Source organism: Salmo salar, chromosome 28 (assembly GCF_965601325.2).
Source record: "Salmo salar chromosome 28, fSalSal1, whole genome shotgun sequence".
Taxonomy (NCBI): domain Eukaryota; kingdom Metazoa; phylum Chordata; class Actinopteri; order Salmoniformes; family Salmonidae; genus Salmo; species Salmo salar.
This window is the reverse complement of record NC_138318.1, coordinates 27,311,970-27,327,863: the sequence shown is the minus strand read 5'-3', so window position 1 is coordinate 27,327,863 and position 15,894 is coordinate 27,311,970. Positions and strand designations below refer to the sequence as shown.

At 41.0% G+C, this 15,894-nt stretch overlaps 1 protein-coding gene across 1 annotated transcript in view; it reads right to left on the bottom strand.

Moving 5' to 3' along the window:
* The window catches only part of wdr27 (WD repeat domain 27), a 168,998-nt gene that overhangs the window by 69,118 nt on the left and 83,986 nt on the right, over positions 1 to 15,894 (bottom strand). Inside the window, exon 23 of the mRNA XM_014180055.3 lies at positions 11,404 to 11,506. Within this exon, the coding sequence (XP_014035530.3) occupies positions 11,404 to 11,506 (103 nt within the window). The remainder of the gene's footprint in view (positions 1 to 11,403; positions 11,507 to 15,894) is intronic.

The following is a 15,894-nucleotide window of genomic DNA, read 5'->3' as shown; positions in this document are numbered from 1 at the left end:
GTTTAAAATTAAAAATCTACCAATAGGTGCCCTTCATTGCGAGGCATTGGAAAACCTCCCTGGTCTTTGTGGTCGAATCTGTGTTTGAAATTCACTACCCGACTGAGGGACTTAACAGATAATTGTATGCAGTTGAAGACGGAAGTTTACATACACCTTAGCCAAATACATTTAAACTCAGTTTTTCACAATTCCTGACATTTAATCATAGTAAAAATTCCCTGTCTTAGGTCAGTTAGGATCACCACTTTATTTTAAGAATGTGAAATGTCACAATAATAGAAGAGAGAATGATTTAATTCAGCTTTTATTTATTTCATCACATTCTCAGTGTTTCAGAAATGTACATACACTCAATTAGAATTTGGTAGGATTGCCTTTAAATTGTTTAACTTGGGTCAAACATTTCAAGTAGCCTTCCACAAGCTTCCCACAATAAGTTGGGTGAATTTTGGCCCATTCCTCCTGACTGTGACGACCCTCCCACTCTGTCTGCCGTATTCTCTCTCTTTGTTCTTGTTTCCTTATTAGGATGCCGGTGGGCGGAGTTGGAAGGGTCGTCAGCTACATGGGAAACACCTGGGCTCGGGTGTGTCCCAGGATAAAGGCACCTCTTCCATATTCATTGGAGAGACTCTCTCCATGCAGACACCTTGTTGTTTTTGGTTGTGGTAGCTAATAAATATTTTTGATACTCCTTGTCTGCACGTTGTCTCCCTTTTGTTGCGAACTCTGAGCCGGTTCGTAACATGACAGAGCTGGTGTAACTGAGTTAAGTTTGTAGGCCTCCTTGCTCGCACACGCCTTTTCAGTTCTGCTCACAAATGTTCTATGGGATTGAGGTCAGGGCTTTGTGATGGCCACTCCAACACCTTGACTTTGTTGTCCTTAAGACATTTTGCCACAACTTTGGAAGTACGCTTGGGGTCATTGTCCATTTGGAATAACAATTTGTCACCAAGCTTTAACTTCCTGACTGATGTCTTGAGATGTTGCTTCAATATATCCACATTGTCATTCCTCATGACGCCATCTATTTTGTGAATTGCACCAGTCCCTCCTGCAGCAAAGCACCCCCACATGATGCTGCCACCCGCGTGCTTCACGGTTGGGATTGTGTTCTTCGGCTTGCAACCCTCCCCCTTTTTCCTCCAAACATAACGATGGTCATTATGGCCAAATAGTTATATTTTTGTTTCATCAGACCAGAGGACATTTCTCCAAAGTACGATCTTTGTCCCAATGTGCAGTTGCAAACCGTAGTCTGGCTTTTTAATTGCGGTTTTGGAGCAGTGACTTCTTCCTTGCTAAGCGGCCTTTCAGGTTATGTCGATATAGGACTTGTTTTACTGTGGATAGACACTTTTGTACCTGTTTCCTCCAGCACCTTTGCTGCTCTGGGATTGATTTGCACTTTTCGCACCAAAGTACGTTCATCTCTAGGAGACAGAACGCGTCTCCTTCCTGAGCGGTATGACGGCTGCGTGGTCCCATGGTGTTTATACTTGCGTACTATTGTTTGTACAGATGAACGTGGTACCTTCAGGCATTTGGAAATTGCTCCCAAGGATGAACCAGACTTGTGGAGGTCTACAATTATTTTTCTGAGGTCTTGGCTGATTTCTTTAGATTTTCCCTTGATGTCAAGCAAAGAGGCACTGAGTGAAGATAGGCCTTGAAATACATCCACAGGTGCACCTCCAATTGACTCAAATGATGTCAATTAGCCTATCAGAAGCTTCTAAAGCCATGACATAATTTTCTGGAATTTTCCAAGCTGTTTAAAGGCACAGTCAACTTAGTGTATGTAAACTTCTGACCCACTGGAATTGTGATACAGTGAATTATAAGTGAAAATGTTTGTAAACAATTGTTGGAAGAATTACTTGTGTCATGCACAAAGTAGATGTCCTAACCGACTTGACAAACCTATAGTTTGTAAACAAGAAATTTGTGGAGTGGTTAAAAAACAAGTTTTAATTACTCCAACCAAAATGTGTATAAACTTCCGACTTCAACTGTATGTGGGGTACAGAGATGAGAGTTATTCCAAAATCATGTTAGACACTATTATTGCACACAGAACGAGTCCATACATCTTACTATGTGACTTGTTAAAGGAAAACTCCATCAAAAAACAATCTCTGGGTATTTGTTTCATTAGAAAGTTGTTGACAAAGTCCCAATATGTTTTGCTTGTCAGCAATCAAGTTTTCAAGATATTTAACTCACAAAATACAGAAATCATCCCTGTATGATGCATACGGTTTTGGGTGGAGTGTTCCTTTAAGCACATTTTTACTCCTGAACTTATTCAAGCTTGCCATAACAAAGGTGTTGAATACTTACTGATTTAAGACATTTCAGCTTTTAATTTTTAATTTCACTTTGACATTATGGGGTACTGAGGGTGTTGGGACAGTGACACATTGGTGGTGATGAGTTTACTATAAATGGGAGGACAAACTAAGCTCTAAAAGCAAATAAAATAATCAATGTTGTTTTTTTCGTCTGCAGGTTTAGAGATAGTTTTCCCTCAACACTGGGAGTTGTGTAAGCTGAAGATCCAACTTTACAGTTATAGTCCAGGCATACACACTGAATCCCGAAGCCTTCTGATAACAGCTTTGGTCTCGTGTACTTGCCTACATTCTGTTTTTGAGTGTGTGGAAACGGTGTCATATGATACACAATTTCAATTTTTAGGGAGTCTTTTTGGGGGGTGTTCAGTTCTTTTTTGAGAGTTCTTTTTCCATGATTGTCTTGTTAAATATGAAGACAAATACAAATGCCTCTGGCTCACGCCACTCTCAGGGCGGTCACAAATAAGGTATGGTGTAGCTCACTACCGTACACGCTTCACCAAGCCCCACCGGCTGCCAAGAAATGCCTGGAAGCGTCCACTCTCAAAGGAGATGCTCTCAAACTTCTGTTGCTTCATCGAGAGAAGACAAGTCCCTGCAATTAATAATCCGACAACCATCAGCATTCATATATTATTCCACTGCTTTCACCAAACACACAGAAGAAAAAAAGGAAGGTAAAGTCGGCTAGGGAGAAGAAGGGATTCTTCAGAAAAATCTTGGATGTCTTACAGACACAGTTTGATACTCACTAGTCTGGAAAAGTAATTAAAACAACTCTGCCTCAACAAAAATGTTGCATTGGAAAAAATACCATGAGAGGCGCTATAGGGACATAATATGTCATATCCTCCCTCAAAAACAAACGGGTTGAAGGAGGGAATGCATTTTTAAGTAGATTTAAGTAAAAACTGTAACTCAGCCACTCAGGAACATTCACTGTCTTCTTGGTAAGCAACTCCCGTGTAGATTTGGCCTTGTGTTTAAGGTTATTGTTCTGCTGAAAGGTGACTTCATCTCCCAATGTCTGGTGGAAAGCAGATTGAACCAGGTTTGGTACTCAGTAATGCGTTGTAATGGATTTTCTCCAGACATAACACTTTGCATTCAGGACAAAAAGTGAATTGCTTTGCCAAATATTTTGCAGTATTAATTTAGTGCCTGGTTGCAAACAGGACGCATGTTTTAGAATTTTTTTAATTCTGTACAGGCTTCCTTATTTCCACTCTGTCATTTAGGTTAGTATTGTGGATAACTACAATGTTGTTGATCCATCCTCAGTTTTCTCCTATCACAGCCATTAAACTCTGTAACTGTTTTAAAATCACCATTGTTCTCATGGTGAAATCCCTGAGCGGTTTCCTTCCTCTCCAGCAACTGAGTTAGGAAGGACGCCTGTATCTTTGTATGATCTGATTCTGATTCTCATCATTTGAAGTTTCACGATCTGAGACAGGTGGAGGTCACGGTTTCGTTGAATTGACATGGAATGACCCCCATGTTTTATACCTGAGACTCGTCAGGTCATCAGACCAAAAAACCCCTGACTCAACTGTGTAAGTGGCCTATCATCTTTCTACGAACATCTAAACGGTATAACCAGCCTTCACCTTTCTACAAACATCTAAACGGTATAACCAGCCTTCACCTTTCTACAAACATCTAAACGGTATAACCAGCCTTCACCTTTCTACAAACATCTAAACTGTATAACCAGCCTTCACCTTTCTACAAACATCTAAACGGTATAACCAGCCTTTCATCTTTCTATAAACATCTAAACGGTATAACCAGCCTTCACCTTTCTACAAACATCTAAACGGTATAACCAGCCTTTCATCTTTCTATAAACATCTAAACGGTATAACCAGCCTTTCATCTTTCTACAAACATCTAAATGGTATAACCAGCCTTCACCTTTCTACAAACATCTAAACGCTATAACCAGCCTTCACCTTTCTACAAACATCTAAACGGTATAACCAGCCTTCACCTTTCTACAAACATCTAAACGGTATAACCAGCCTTTCATCTTTCTATAAACATCTCTACATTTGTTGTTAGATGTACATCATGCACTGTAAATAACAAACAATCATGAGTTCATAAGTAAACGAACACCATTGGGATGAAGATACAAGACAAAACATCAATCGAGACAGTTGATCGAGTCATCTGGCACAAAGATTTGGCTGAAGAACATGTTCGGTTATATTACAGATATATATCACTGAGTGAAGGGAGGGAAAAACGTATTCGCTTTGACCTCCAAAACCAGGGCAAGATTTATACCTGGAGAAAGAAGCATTCAAACCACATAGTTTAAGGTCTGGGTTTCTTATTACCAAACCACCAGGGTGCTATTCACCGTCTTTGCTCAACAGCCATCTAAAATAAGCTTAATGACTGGACTGAGTGGTAGGCCTCTTAGGTTGTGATGGTTCCCAGGGCCTTGTACTTTCTCTGTAACTAACATTTGAGTTACAGAGCTCGAGTTGAGTGTGCTTGACCCTCTCACCTACTTGACTAATTATAATTGGTGGAAGCAATCCATCACATTTTAGTACATTGTCCTAACCAGCTAACGCGTTCATGTCTTTCACTAACAATTCCTTTATACAAATTAAATCTCTTACTGAATCTGGTCCACACATGGCAAGAAGCTATGTTGAGCCAACTCTTTAAAATACTAAAGTGAACAGTCATCTTCAAGGAATTGGACTCACCAGGCCACCAAAATAGCTACTACATGCATTCATATATTTTATCTGTACACCAAAACACGATAGCTGTGTTCAAATTCTTTGTAGAACAAGAAAGTGCTTGACTTAAAAGTTAAAAGTTATAGGCCTATACCCAAGGGTTCAATGTTCTATTCAGTGCTCTAGCTTTAAAGATAAATGTTTGAAGGTTAAACGTATCATTGGTTTGGTGATCTACTCTAGTGGTCTACTCTAGTGGTCTACTGAAGTGGTCTACTGAAGTGGTCTACTGAAGTGGTCTACTGAAGTGGTCTACTCTAGTGGTCTACTCTAGTGGTCTACTGAAGTGATCTACTCTAGTGGTCTACTGAAGTGGTCTACTGAAGTGGTCTACTCTAGTGGTCTACTGAAGTGATCTACTCTAGTGGTCTACTGAAGTGGTCTACTGAAGTGATCTACTCTAGTGATCTACTCTAGTGGTCTACTGAAGTGATCTACTCTAGTGGTCTACTGAAGTGGTCTACTGAAGTGTTCTACTCTAGTGGTCTACTCTAGTGGTCTACTGAAGTGATCTACTCTAGTGGTCTACTGAAGTGGTCTACTGAAGTGGTCTACTGAAGTGGTTTACTGAAGTGATCTACTCTAGTGGTTTACTGAAGTAATCTACTCTAGTGATCTACTCTAGTGATCTACTCTAGTGGTCTACTGAAGTGATCTACTCTAGTGGTTTACTGAAGTAATCTACTCTAGTGATCTACTCTAGTGATCTACTCTAGTGGTCTACTGAAGTGATCTACTCTAGGGGTCTACTGAAGTGGTCTAGTCTAGTGGTCTACTCTAGTGATCTACTGAAGTGATCTACTCTAGTGGTCTACTGAAGTGATCTACTCTAGTGGTCTACTGAAGTGATCTACTCTAGTGATCTACTCTAGTGGTTTATTCAGTTCAATGTTCAATCAACTGTGATGTTTTACTGTTTAGTGGCCCTGAAGCCAATTGAACAGAACTTCCCAGCAACTCTGTGTCGCAACACAACTGTGCTAGTGGACACCCATGGAATAGAAGTTCCACTGACTGTTGTCTTGGTTGGGAGGGATGAATTGTTGTGATGGATATACTCATCAGTTCTGGAGCAAGGCACTTAAACTCCCACACAAACTGCTCCAGGGGCACTGTAGTATGGCAGCCTCCTGCTCCAACCTGTATGTGTATGCATATGTGTGTCTTTCGTAAGCGTTGGGATAAAGTGGAAGTTACATTTTCATTGGACCTTGTGTACAATTGGATGGATAAACTGATCTTGATCTATTCAGTGTTCTAATGGACTGTTTAGTGGCCTAGTGAAGGTAAACAGAACTCTGTATCAACTGTATCAACACAATAACGACACTGGACAATTATGGACGAAGTTAAAAGTTCCACTGACTAATCTTCAGAAGAATGAATTCTTGTGACATCGGTAGTGTACTATTTCAAAATGATGTTCCAGTGTTCTGTTTCACTGTTCAGTGGCCTGTTTAGAAGGTTAACATAACTCCCCAGCTCAACACGATGACTTCATGTAAGAAGTTCCACTGACTGTTGTCTTGGTAGGGAGGGATGAATTGTTTAGACAGTTCTGGCGCTGGTTTGGCACCAGTCATGGAGTGGATCAACCCTGACAGAAAAACCACATAATTTCACGTTGAAAATCACATAATTTCACATGAAATTTCACATGTTAAATCATGTGAAAACATGTGTTTTAGGAACACTTTACACGTGATCAAGTTTTTACATGTTCCAGCCATTATTACACCACGAAGCAGCCTCCACTGGTGAGAACATGTAAAGCAAAATGTGATAACGTGAAAACATATGTTTTAGGTACACTTCTCTCGTGATCACATGTTTTTACATGTTATCACATTTTGCTTTACATGTTCTCACCAGTGGAGACTGCTGAGGGGAGGACGGCTCATAATAATGGCTGGAACGGAGAGATTGGAATGGCATCAAACACATGGAAACCATGGAAACCATGTGTTTGATACCATTCCGCCCATTCTGTTCCAGCCATTATCACAAGCCCGTCCCCCACAATTAAGATGCCACCAACCTCCTGTGGTTGTCACCTGTTAACACATTAACTTCACATAAGATCACATATGATCACGTGATCACATAAAAACATGTGTTTTTGGAACACTTCACATGTATTCACGTGAAATGCATGTGTTTTTTCCGTAAGGGAACACTAAACACAAAGCAGCTGCTCAATAAAAGACCAGAGATGAGATTTACTCAGAAGTCCAGAGGAAAGACAGACACGATTGGAAGAAAAAAAAACTGTGAAGAAAGAGGGTAGAGAGAGCAAATAAAATGTGACAATGAACGTGGATTTGTGACCTCTACACATCGTTCAGGAATGAGCCCCTTTCGCTTTGCCATGTGGTAAAAATCTGAGGTGAGTGTGTGTATTTTGGCCTTTGAAGATCCAATTCCATGACAGTCTTTGTTTCTCACATTCCCCGTCATGAATTGGAAAGCATTGGATTGGGGTAAGCACTGGCTTTGGGTTTCCACCATTTTTAAATCCATGACGGGGAGAAGGGTGGAGAATTGGTACACAGACAATGTTTTGTACAGCAAGAAGAGGGAAGACCTATTCTGTAGCAGGTTTAAAAGGTGTCAGTCATGGAAATAACAGAATAGTATGTCCTGTGTATGTGCCATGTTTACCATGTACCATGTTTTAATCATATATTGTACAACTACATACACCTAAACCACCAGCAGTACGTTTTGTTGTTTCATAGGCAGGCAACTAAGGCTACACCCCAACTGGCGGACCGTGATTTTAACTTGTTTCCTGAGCAAAAATAAAACAGGGTATTATTATTATTATATATTTCTTTGGACATAAAATACTGAAAAAAAAACACCAGCAAATCTGCTTCAAGGATTTTTAATTTTGGAAATCTGTTCCAAAGTAATCCCATGCATAATAGAGAGATATGTGATCGTATACAAATGTAAGCAAGGTTTGAAATGATTATGTTTTAGTCAAATATTATATCTGTAGTCAATAAATTATTGTAGTCAACAAATTATTAGTAATCATGCTCTGGCCCCCCGACCATCCGCTCAAGACAAAATATGCACTACAGTGCATCAACCTTTTCACCTGAGCGCTATTGTTACAGTAGTTGAGTGTGCCCCTGTCCATAATCTTATGCATTCTGCAGTTACTGCAGCCCAGATGGCGCACAAGGCTTGTCGATAAAGTAAAGTCGGAGCTTTAGAAGTTACCCATAATAGCGTTATAACTCAATTTGAGCCTATAACTCGAACTGGATGCCAGCGTATAAATTATACACCCAGAACAGAAAGCATTCTTCTGCAAATCCATCTCTATCAGGAGATAAAAGGAAAAGAAGGTATTGTACTGCAGTAAATCTGGACTGCTCTGTCTAGATGCCCTCTCACACACACATGCATGCACGCACAAACACGCGCAAACAAATTAACGACAAACACACATACACTGGAATGAACTGTCTGGAAATCACATGCAAGCACAAGCATACACACATGCAGGGCCGGTTCCAGGCATAAGCAACATAAGCGACCGCCTAGAGCCCCACAGCTGCTAGGGGGCCCCACCCATTCTTTGACAATAATATAAAATTGGGGAACTCTGGATCTCAACTGTAGTTGCCATATTGAGATTTGGATTTGCATCAGCACTTTTTCTCTTTTTATGCCAGTCACTGACAGAGACTCAAATAGCCTATGTCAGTGTTAATTTTGGCAGCTATTTTAGTTTTAGTCTTAAAATAACTTTTAGTCTTAGTAAAATGTTTGTAATTTCATCGATAGTTAGTTTTAATTATTATCAGTTGACTAAAACTAGACTATTTTAGTCAGAGTTGTGGGTTCAATTCCCACAGGTGACCAGTATTAAAATGTATGCACTTACTAACTGTAAATCGCTCTGGATTAGAGATTCTGCTGAGTCTGCTAATTGATTATAATCTCACAGTCATAACTGTCAAGGGAGTAAATAACAGTGGTTTCCTTGAAAAGGAGAGCATTTGAGTCTTACAAAAATGCCAGAAGTCTTACTGTACTCCTAGTATTCAACAAATAGCAACAACAAGCAACCACAACTCGCATTTGTGGACTACACTGCGAGTGCGTCAACACAGACTAATGAATAACAGCACACATGGGAAAATAGAGCTTCTGTCGTGATCAAAGAAAACATTGCCTACATGAAAGTAAGCGAGAGAGTAAACATTGTTTCTAGTTGAGGTTAGTTACAAGTCAAGTCACAACTGCCAATGAGAGGATTACCTGAAATATTCTGCATGTATGATGGCTTATGATTGGACAAAACAGATGAAAAGGAGCTTCATGTCAAATTAAATGCCCATTAGTCTCACATGGAATTCTTGTCTCGTCCCATTTTTATCAACTAAAATGAAAAGTAATTTGTAATAGTTTGCGTATTTTCCCAGGGCATCTCTTCTAGCTATCGTCATAGTTTTATTCAGGAATAAGTCGTTGATGAGTACTTTTCCTCATAGTTATTGTTGATGAAATTAGCACTGCCATTCCATGTCAGCTAAATGTTCTTAGATTGGTAAATGAGTCTAGTCAGCTGTCTAAACTTGTAGTAATCATGGTTGAATTACCAACTGGGCACACAGAGCACGCAGGGATTTTGTTAGTCACTCTCACTCAGATGTCATAATAACATGGTATAAGTCATGGCAAAATGTGTAGAATTGCAGGAAATGAACTGTAAAACTGCAAATGTTTCTCTTTGCCCCATGACAAAATTTGTAAAATTACTGCAAACTTGCTTTAAAACTGCAACATTTTCTCTAAGTCCCGTGGCAAAATGTGTAGAATTGCAGGAAATTGACTCTACAATTATATTTTTTCTTTCTGCCGTCAAGAGGGGGGCCACTAAAATGTTTTGCCCATGAGGTCGGGGGGCCCCTAACAAAATTTAGCTATGGACCCCAAAAGGCTAGAGTCGGCCCTGCACACATGCACACACGCATGCATTAATTTACTAGTGATGCGCTTGCCATGACAAGCATTCCTCTTGCTTCCTATTCTCTGTGGGACTGTCTTGGAAAAAGCATTTCCATGAACTTTCTGATGAGTCATGTCATTCCATTGTCAGATTAACATCAAACAACTCTAGGTGAATGTACTAAAGACATAAAACAGGTCATTGGCCGTATTTAAAGTGATTCTCCGGTACTTTTGTATACGTTATAGCCAGTAGTGAAAGTAGTGCTCATGAGCTGGAAATTGCGTACTACGTCACCTATGTGCAGATATTTGCACCACGTCATTGCTCTCTCTCGCTCTGCTGATGTGTGTACATCTTGTTACTTGTCACTCAAATGGTGAGGGGCTGAAGATCATTGGCTAGAACTCAAATTGCTAGGGGGCTGGCCCACATGGGAGGAAATGTAGGGAAAATGGCACAGCACAGCTTCCAGAAAAACAGTTGCTTTCAAACTAGGGATTTCGTGGCTAATTGAGGTAAAACAGTAATTCTGCTCATAGATTATGCATGTATGAACTACACATTGACACATCCAGCCCAAAGCGGGAAGTTTCAAAAGTTCCGGAGCATGTCTTTAATGTTGTGTAAAATGGTAGTGGTTCCTATTCTCTGTGGGACACGGGAAAATTATTTACATAAAATAAATGACTATGTATCATGTGTCACTGTAACATAAAACAAATGCACCTACTGTACACTGTAATATGAAATACAGAATTGTACTTGCCACCTTGCTCCCTTTAAGTTACTGTCAAATTCATGGCAAACCCTTTACAGTGCATGACTTACTACAGCTATTACAACGTACGGTGATGGCCTGTGACACCATACAGTACAGACTCCAGTTAAAGGTATTTAAGATGTATTACAGCGTATTAGAGCGCTTTATGCAGACCAGGGCTGGTGGCCATTGACACCACATCATAGATGCTTTCCATGACATTTCCTGATGTGTCGTGTGTCACTTTAACATTAAACAACTCTAGGTGAAGATATTTCAGACTTATTATAGCTATTGAAGGTATTTTAGATGGCGTCAAAAACGATTAGTGCAGGGGAGAGGACGAAGCCTGTGAAATCCAGTAACATGAACTTCTGACTCTCCACCTGTATTTCATCCCCTACCTTTTAACTTCCATACCAGGTCACGTTTTTCCATAGTAAGGAGGAAGATGAGGAAGGGGGGGGGGAGTGGAGGAAGAAGAGAGAAGAGGAGGAGGAGGAGGAGAATAGGGAGGAGGACAAGTAGGAAGGAACCACCACTCACACAGTTGTCTTCAGAGCCAGAAGCAATGAATCGTCCACAGGGTGAAAAGGCTGCGGTGCAGGGATGACAGCGATTCAAGTGGTTCTCATACCGCCGCACACACCTATGGAGAGAAAACAGAGTGGGAGATTTAAAGAATGCCAATGAAAACTACTATTGCTGCTCTATTTGAAAGGGCAAATCAGTAGTGACATTTCATGATTCTGCTTAGGCGTGTTGTATTTCAGTTATTATGGATCCCCATTAATCTTCCTGGGCTCCAGCAAAAATTAAGGCAGTAACATATAATACAATTTTGAAACATTAAAATACATTTTACAACAGATTTCACAATACATTTGCAAATGATGGCCTCAGTACTGGTATCCACAGTCATTCATATTGGGTGGTTGTGTTTGTGTGTGTGTGTGTGTGGTCACCCAGGATGCCAAATATTTCTACTAGTTGCAAAAATGCCTAGTTCAGAACACACACACACACAAACATACTGATTTACGAGAATGTAAAATGTCAAACATCTCACCATTGAGATCTCATAGAGAAGCAGTATCAAATATCAAATTTATTCTGCTACCCTTAGGGACTAGGAACTAGCCTAGTGTAGCAGCAAAGTGCCACTGCACCCCAGAGCAAGCTCATTTCAGCACAAAACAAAACAGGGTTCCCAGGTGTCAACATGGGAGTGGTGCCCAATGAGTTACAGTACCAAATAAAATCCAAGTTTATTGGTCGTGTACACAGATTTATAGATGTTATCGCTGGTGCAGTGAAATTATTGTGTTTCTAGCTCCATCAGTGCAGTAATACCTAGCAATAAAAATTGAATAAAAAACTATACACACATAATCCAGAAATGTTTTGAAATATCAGAACGAGCGATGTCAGAGACTGTAAAATATAAACATACACTGAGTACACCAAACATTAGGAACACATTGCCCTCAGAACACCCTCAATTCATTGGGGCATCGACTCCACAAGGTGTCGAAAGGGTTCCAGAGAGATGATGGCCCATGTTGACTACAGTATGTATAATACTGTATTATAGTCAAGGGACATCCTATATACAGTGCATTTGGAAATGATTCAGGCCCCTTCCCTTTTTGCACATTTAGTTACGTTAGAGCCTTTTTCTAATATGGATTCCATAAAAAATTATCATCATCAATCTAGACACAATAACCCATAATGACAATGCGAAAACAAGTTTTAAGATATGTTTGCAAAGAAAACCAGAAAAAACGTATTTACGTAAGTATTAAGATAGAGACTCGAAATTGAGATCAGGTGCATCCTCTTTCCATTGATCATCATTGAGATGTTTCTACAACATGATTGGAGTCCACCTGTACTAAATGTAATTGATTGGACATGATTTGGAAAGGCACACACCTGTCTATATCAGGTCCCACAGTTGACAGTGAATGTCAGAGCAAAAATCAAGCCATGAGGTCGAAGGAGTTGTCCGTAGAGCTCTGAGACAGGATTGTGTCGAAGCACAGATCTGGGGAAGGGTCCCAAAAACATTCTGTAGCATTGAAGAACACAGTGGCCTCCATCATTCTTAAATGGAAGAAGTCTGGACCCACCAAGACTCTTCTTAGAGCTGGCCACCCGGTCAAACTGAGCAATCAGGGGAGAAGGGCCTTGGTCAGGGAGGTGACCAAGAACCTGATGGTCAATCTGACAGAGCTCTAGAGTTCCTCTGTGGAGATGGGAGAACCTTTCAGAAGGACAACCATCTCTGCAGCACTCCACCAATCAGGCCTGTATGGTAGAATGGCCTGAAGGAAGCCACTCCTCAGTAAAAGGCACATGATAGCCCACTTGGAGTTTGCCAAAAGGCACCTAAAAGGCATCTCAGACCATGAGAAACAAGATTCTCTGGTCTGATGAAACCAAGATTGAACTCTTTGGCCTGAATGCCAAGCGTCACGTCTGGAGGAAACCTGGCACCATCCCTATGGTGAAGCATGGTGGTGGCAGCATCATGCTGTGGGGAAGTTTTTGAGAGTTTGAGAGGATCTGCAGAGAAGAATGGGAGAAACTACCCAAATACAGGTGTGTCAAGCTTGTAGCGTCATACCCAAGAAGACTTGATGCTGTAATCGCTGCTTCAACAAAGTACTGAGTAAAGGGTCTGAATACTTATGTAAATGTAATATGTTTTTATTTTTAATATATTTGCAAAACTCTCTAAAAACCTGTTTTTGCTTTGTCATTATGGGGTATTGTGTGTAGATTGATGAGAAAAAAACAAAAAATTTTACAAGGCTGTAATGGAGCAAAAAGTGGAAAAAGTTAAGAGGCCTGAATGCTTTCCGAATGTACTGTAACTACTGCCTTACACACCTTCCTACACATATACACTGAGTATACAAAACATTAGGAACGCCTAACTAATATTATGTTGCACCGCGCCCCCTTTTGTCCTCAGAACAGCCTTTATTCATCGGGGCATGGAATCTACAAGGTGTGGAAAGTGTTCCACATGGATGCTGGCCCATGTTGACTCCAATGCTTCCTACAGCTGTGCCAAGTTGGCTGGATGTCCATTGGGTGGTGGACCATTCTTGATACACATGGTAAATTGTTGAGCGTGAAAAACCCAGCAGCGTTGCAGTTCTTGACACACTCACTACCATACCCCGTTCAATGGCACTTCAATATTTTCCCTCTGAATGGCACACATACACAATCTATGTGTCAGTTGTCTCAAGGCTTAAAAATCCTTCTTTAACCTGCCTCCTCCCCTTAATTTTCAATGATTGAAGTGGATTTAACAGGTGACATCAATAAGGGATCATAGCTTTCACCTGGATTCACCAGGTCTGCCGTCCAAACATTTAAAAGACACACCCTCGTCCACTTACACTCACCTTATGCCCTTGGGGGAATCCCCATCGCCATCTTGGAGGGCAGGCCAAATGATTAGCCAAGCAAGAGAAGTTTGCAACGTAAGCCCCTCAGCCCTCGTTTTTAAATCGGCTTTGTGAGTGTACAATTATGTTCACTCCGGGGGCCTGAAACTCCCCATAATTCAATTTGTGACGATTGTACATCCACTAAGAAAAGTCAGTGAAAACTTAAAAACAACATCAATGGACAAGTCAACATACAAGTGTAAGTAAAAACGAATGCAAATAAGTTAGAAATGGGGCTACTATTGCACATGACGGCACCACAAACACGTCTCGTAAAAAGTAAATATGTTTTTGTTTGGTTGTCTTTTGGAAATTGCAGAAATAAAAGCATTTCCTTCTTCAGAAGTTCCAGCTAGGCAGGCTAACGTTAGTTAGCTAAATAATTTGCTAGCTATCATAAAGTAGGTGCATATTAATAATGAGATACTTTATATAAGTAGACATGTATAATTGACTGTAGCGCATATAAAGCACCCACAAGCTACCGGTGGCTGAAAACACAATAATCGCGGGATGAATTCGATGAATTTCCGGTGTTGGATGTTGTGTGTGTGTGTCCTGGACTTGTGTGTGTGTGTGTGTCCTGGACTTTCACATTATAATCTCATCAGACCAAAAACTAGGTAAAACCTAATGACTGGTGTCCTCATAGGGGCCCATAACAGATGTGGGTGAACACCTTATTTTACATTGTGTAAACCACTAATAGGTGAATGTCAATGTTAACGGGAATGTTAATATACAGATAGACAGACATACAGAGACAGGTAGACAAATGAACAGACAGTGAGCCAGACAGACAGGCTGACAGACACTAGCAACCTCTGCCGCCGTAGTGAAACTTTGTTGCCAAAACAAAATAAGATGGCATTACAAAGGTCATGAACCCCCCAGCTTTCAATTCCAGCCAAACAAGTGGCAGAATGGTAGATTTTTCCACGTTGCCGGCTCGGAGATTCAAACCATTGGGCTATACTCGGCCTTGTCTCAGGGTAGTAAGTTGGTGGTCTGTTGATATCCATCTGGTGGTGTGGGGCTGTGCTTTGGCAAAGTGGGTAGGGTTATATCCTTCCTGGTTGGCCCTGTCCGGGGGTATTGTCGGGCAGGGCTACAGCGTCCCCCTGACCCGTCTCAGTCTCCAGTATCTATTCTGCAATAGTCTATGTGCCAGGGGGCTAGGGTCAGTCTGTCCTATCTGGTGTAATTCTCCTGTCTAATCTGGTGTCCTGTGTGATCTTAAGTATGCTCCCTCTAATTCTCCAATCTCTCTCTCGCTTTCTCTCTCTCCCCTTCTCAGAGGACCTGAGCAATTGGACCATGCCTCAGGACTACCTGGCCTGATGAACTTTAGCTGTCCCCATCCCCAGTCCACCTGGTCGTGCTGCTGATCCAGTTTCTGCTGTTCTGCCTGCAGCTATGGAACCCTGACCTGTTCACCAGACATGCTACCTTGTCATGCTGCTTCTCCAGTTTCAACTGTTCAGCCTGCGGCTATGGAACCCTGACCTGTTTACTGGATGTGCTACCTTATCCCAGACCTGCTGTTTTGAGTCTCTCTCGCGCTCTC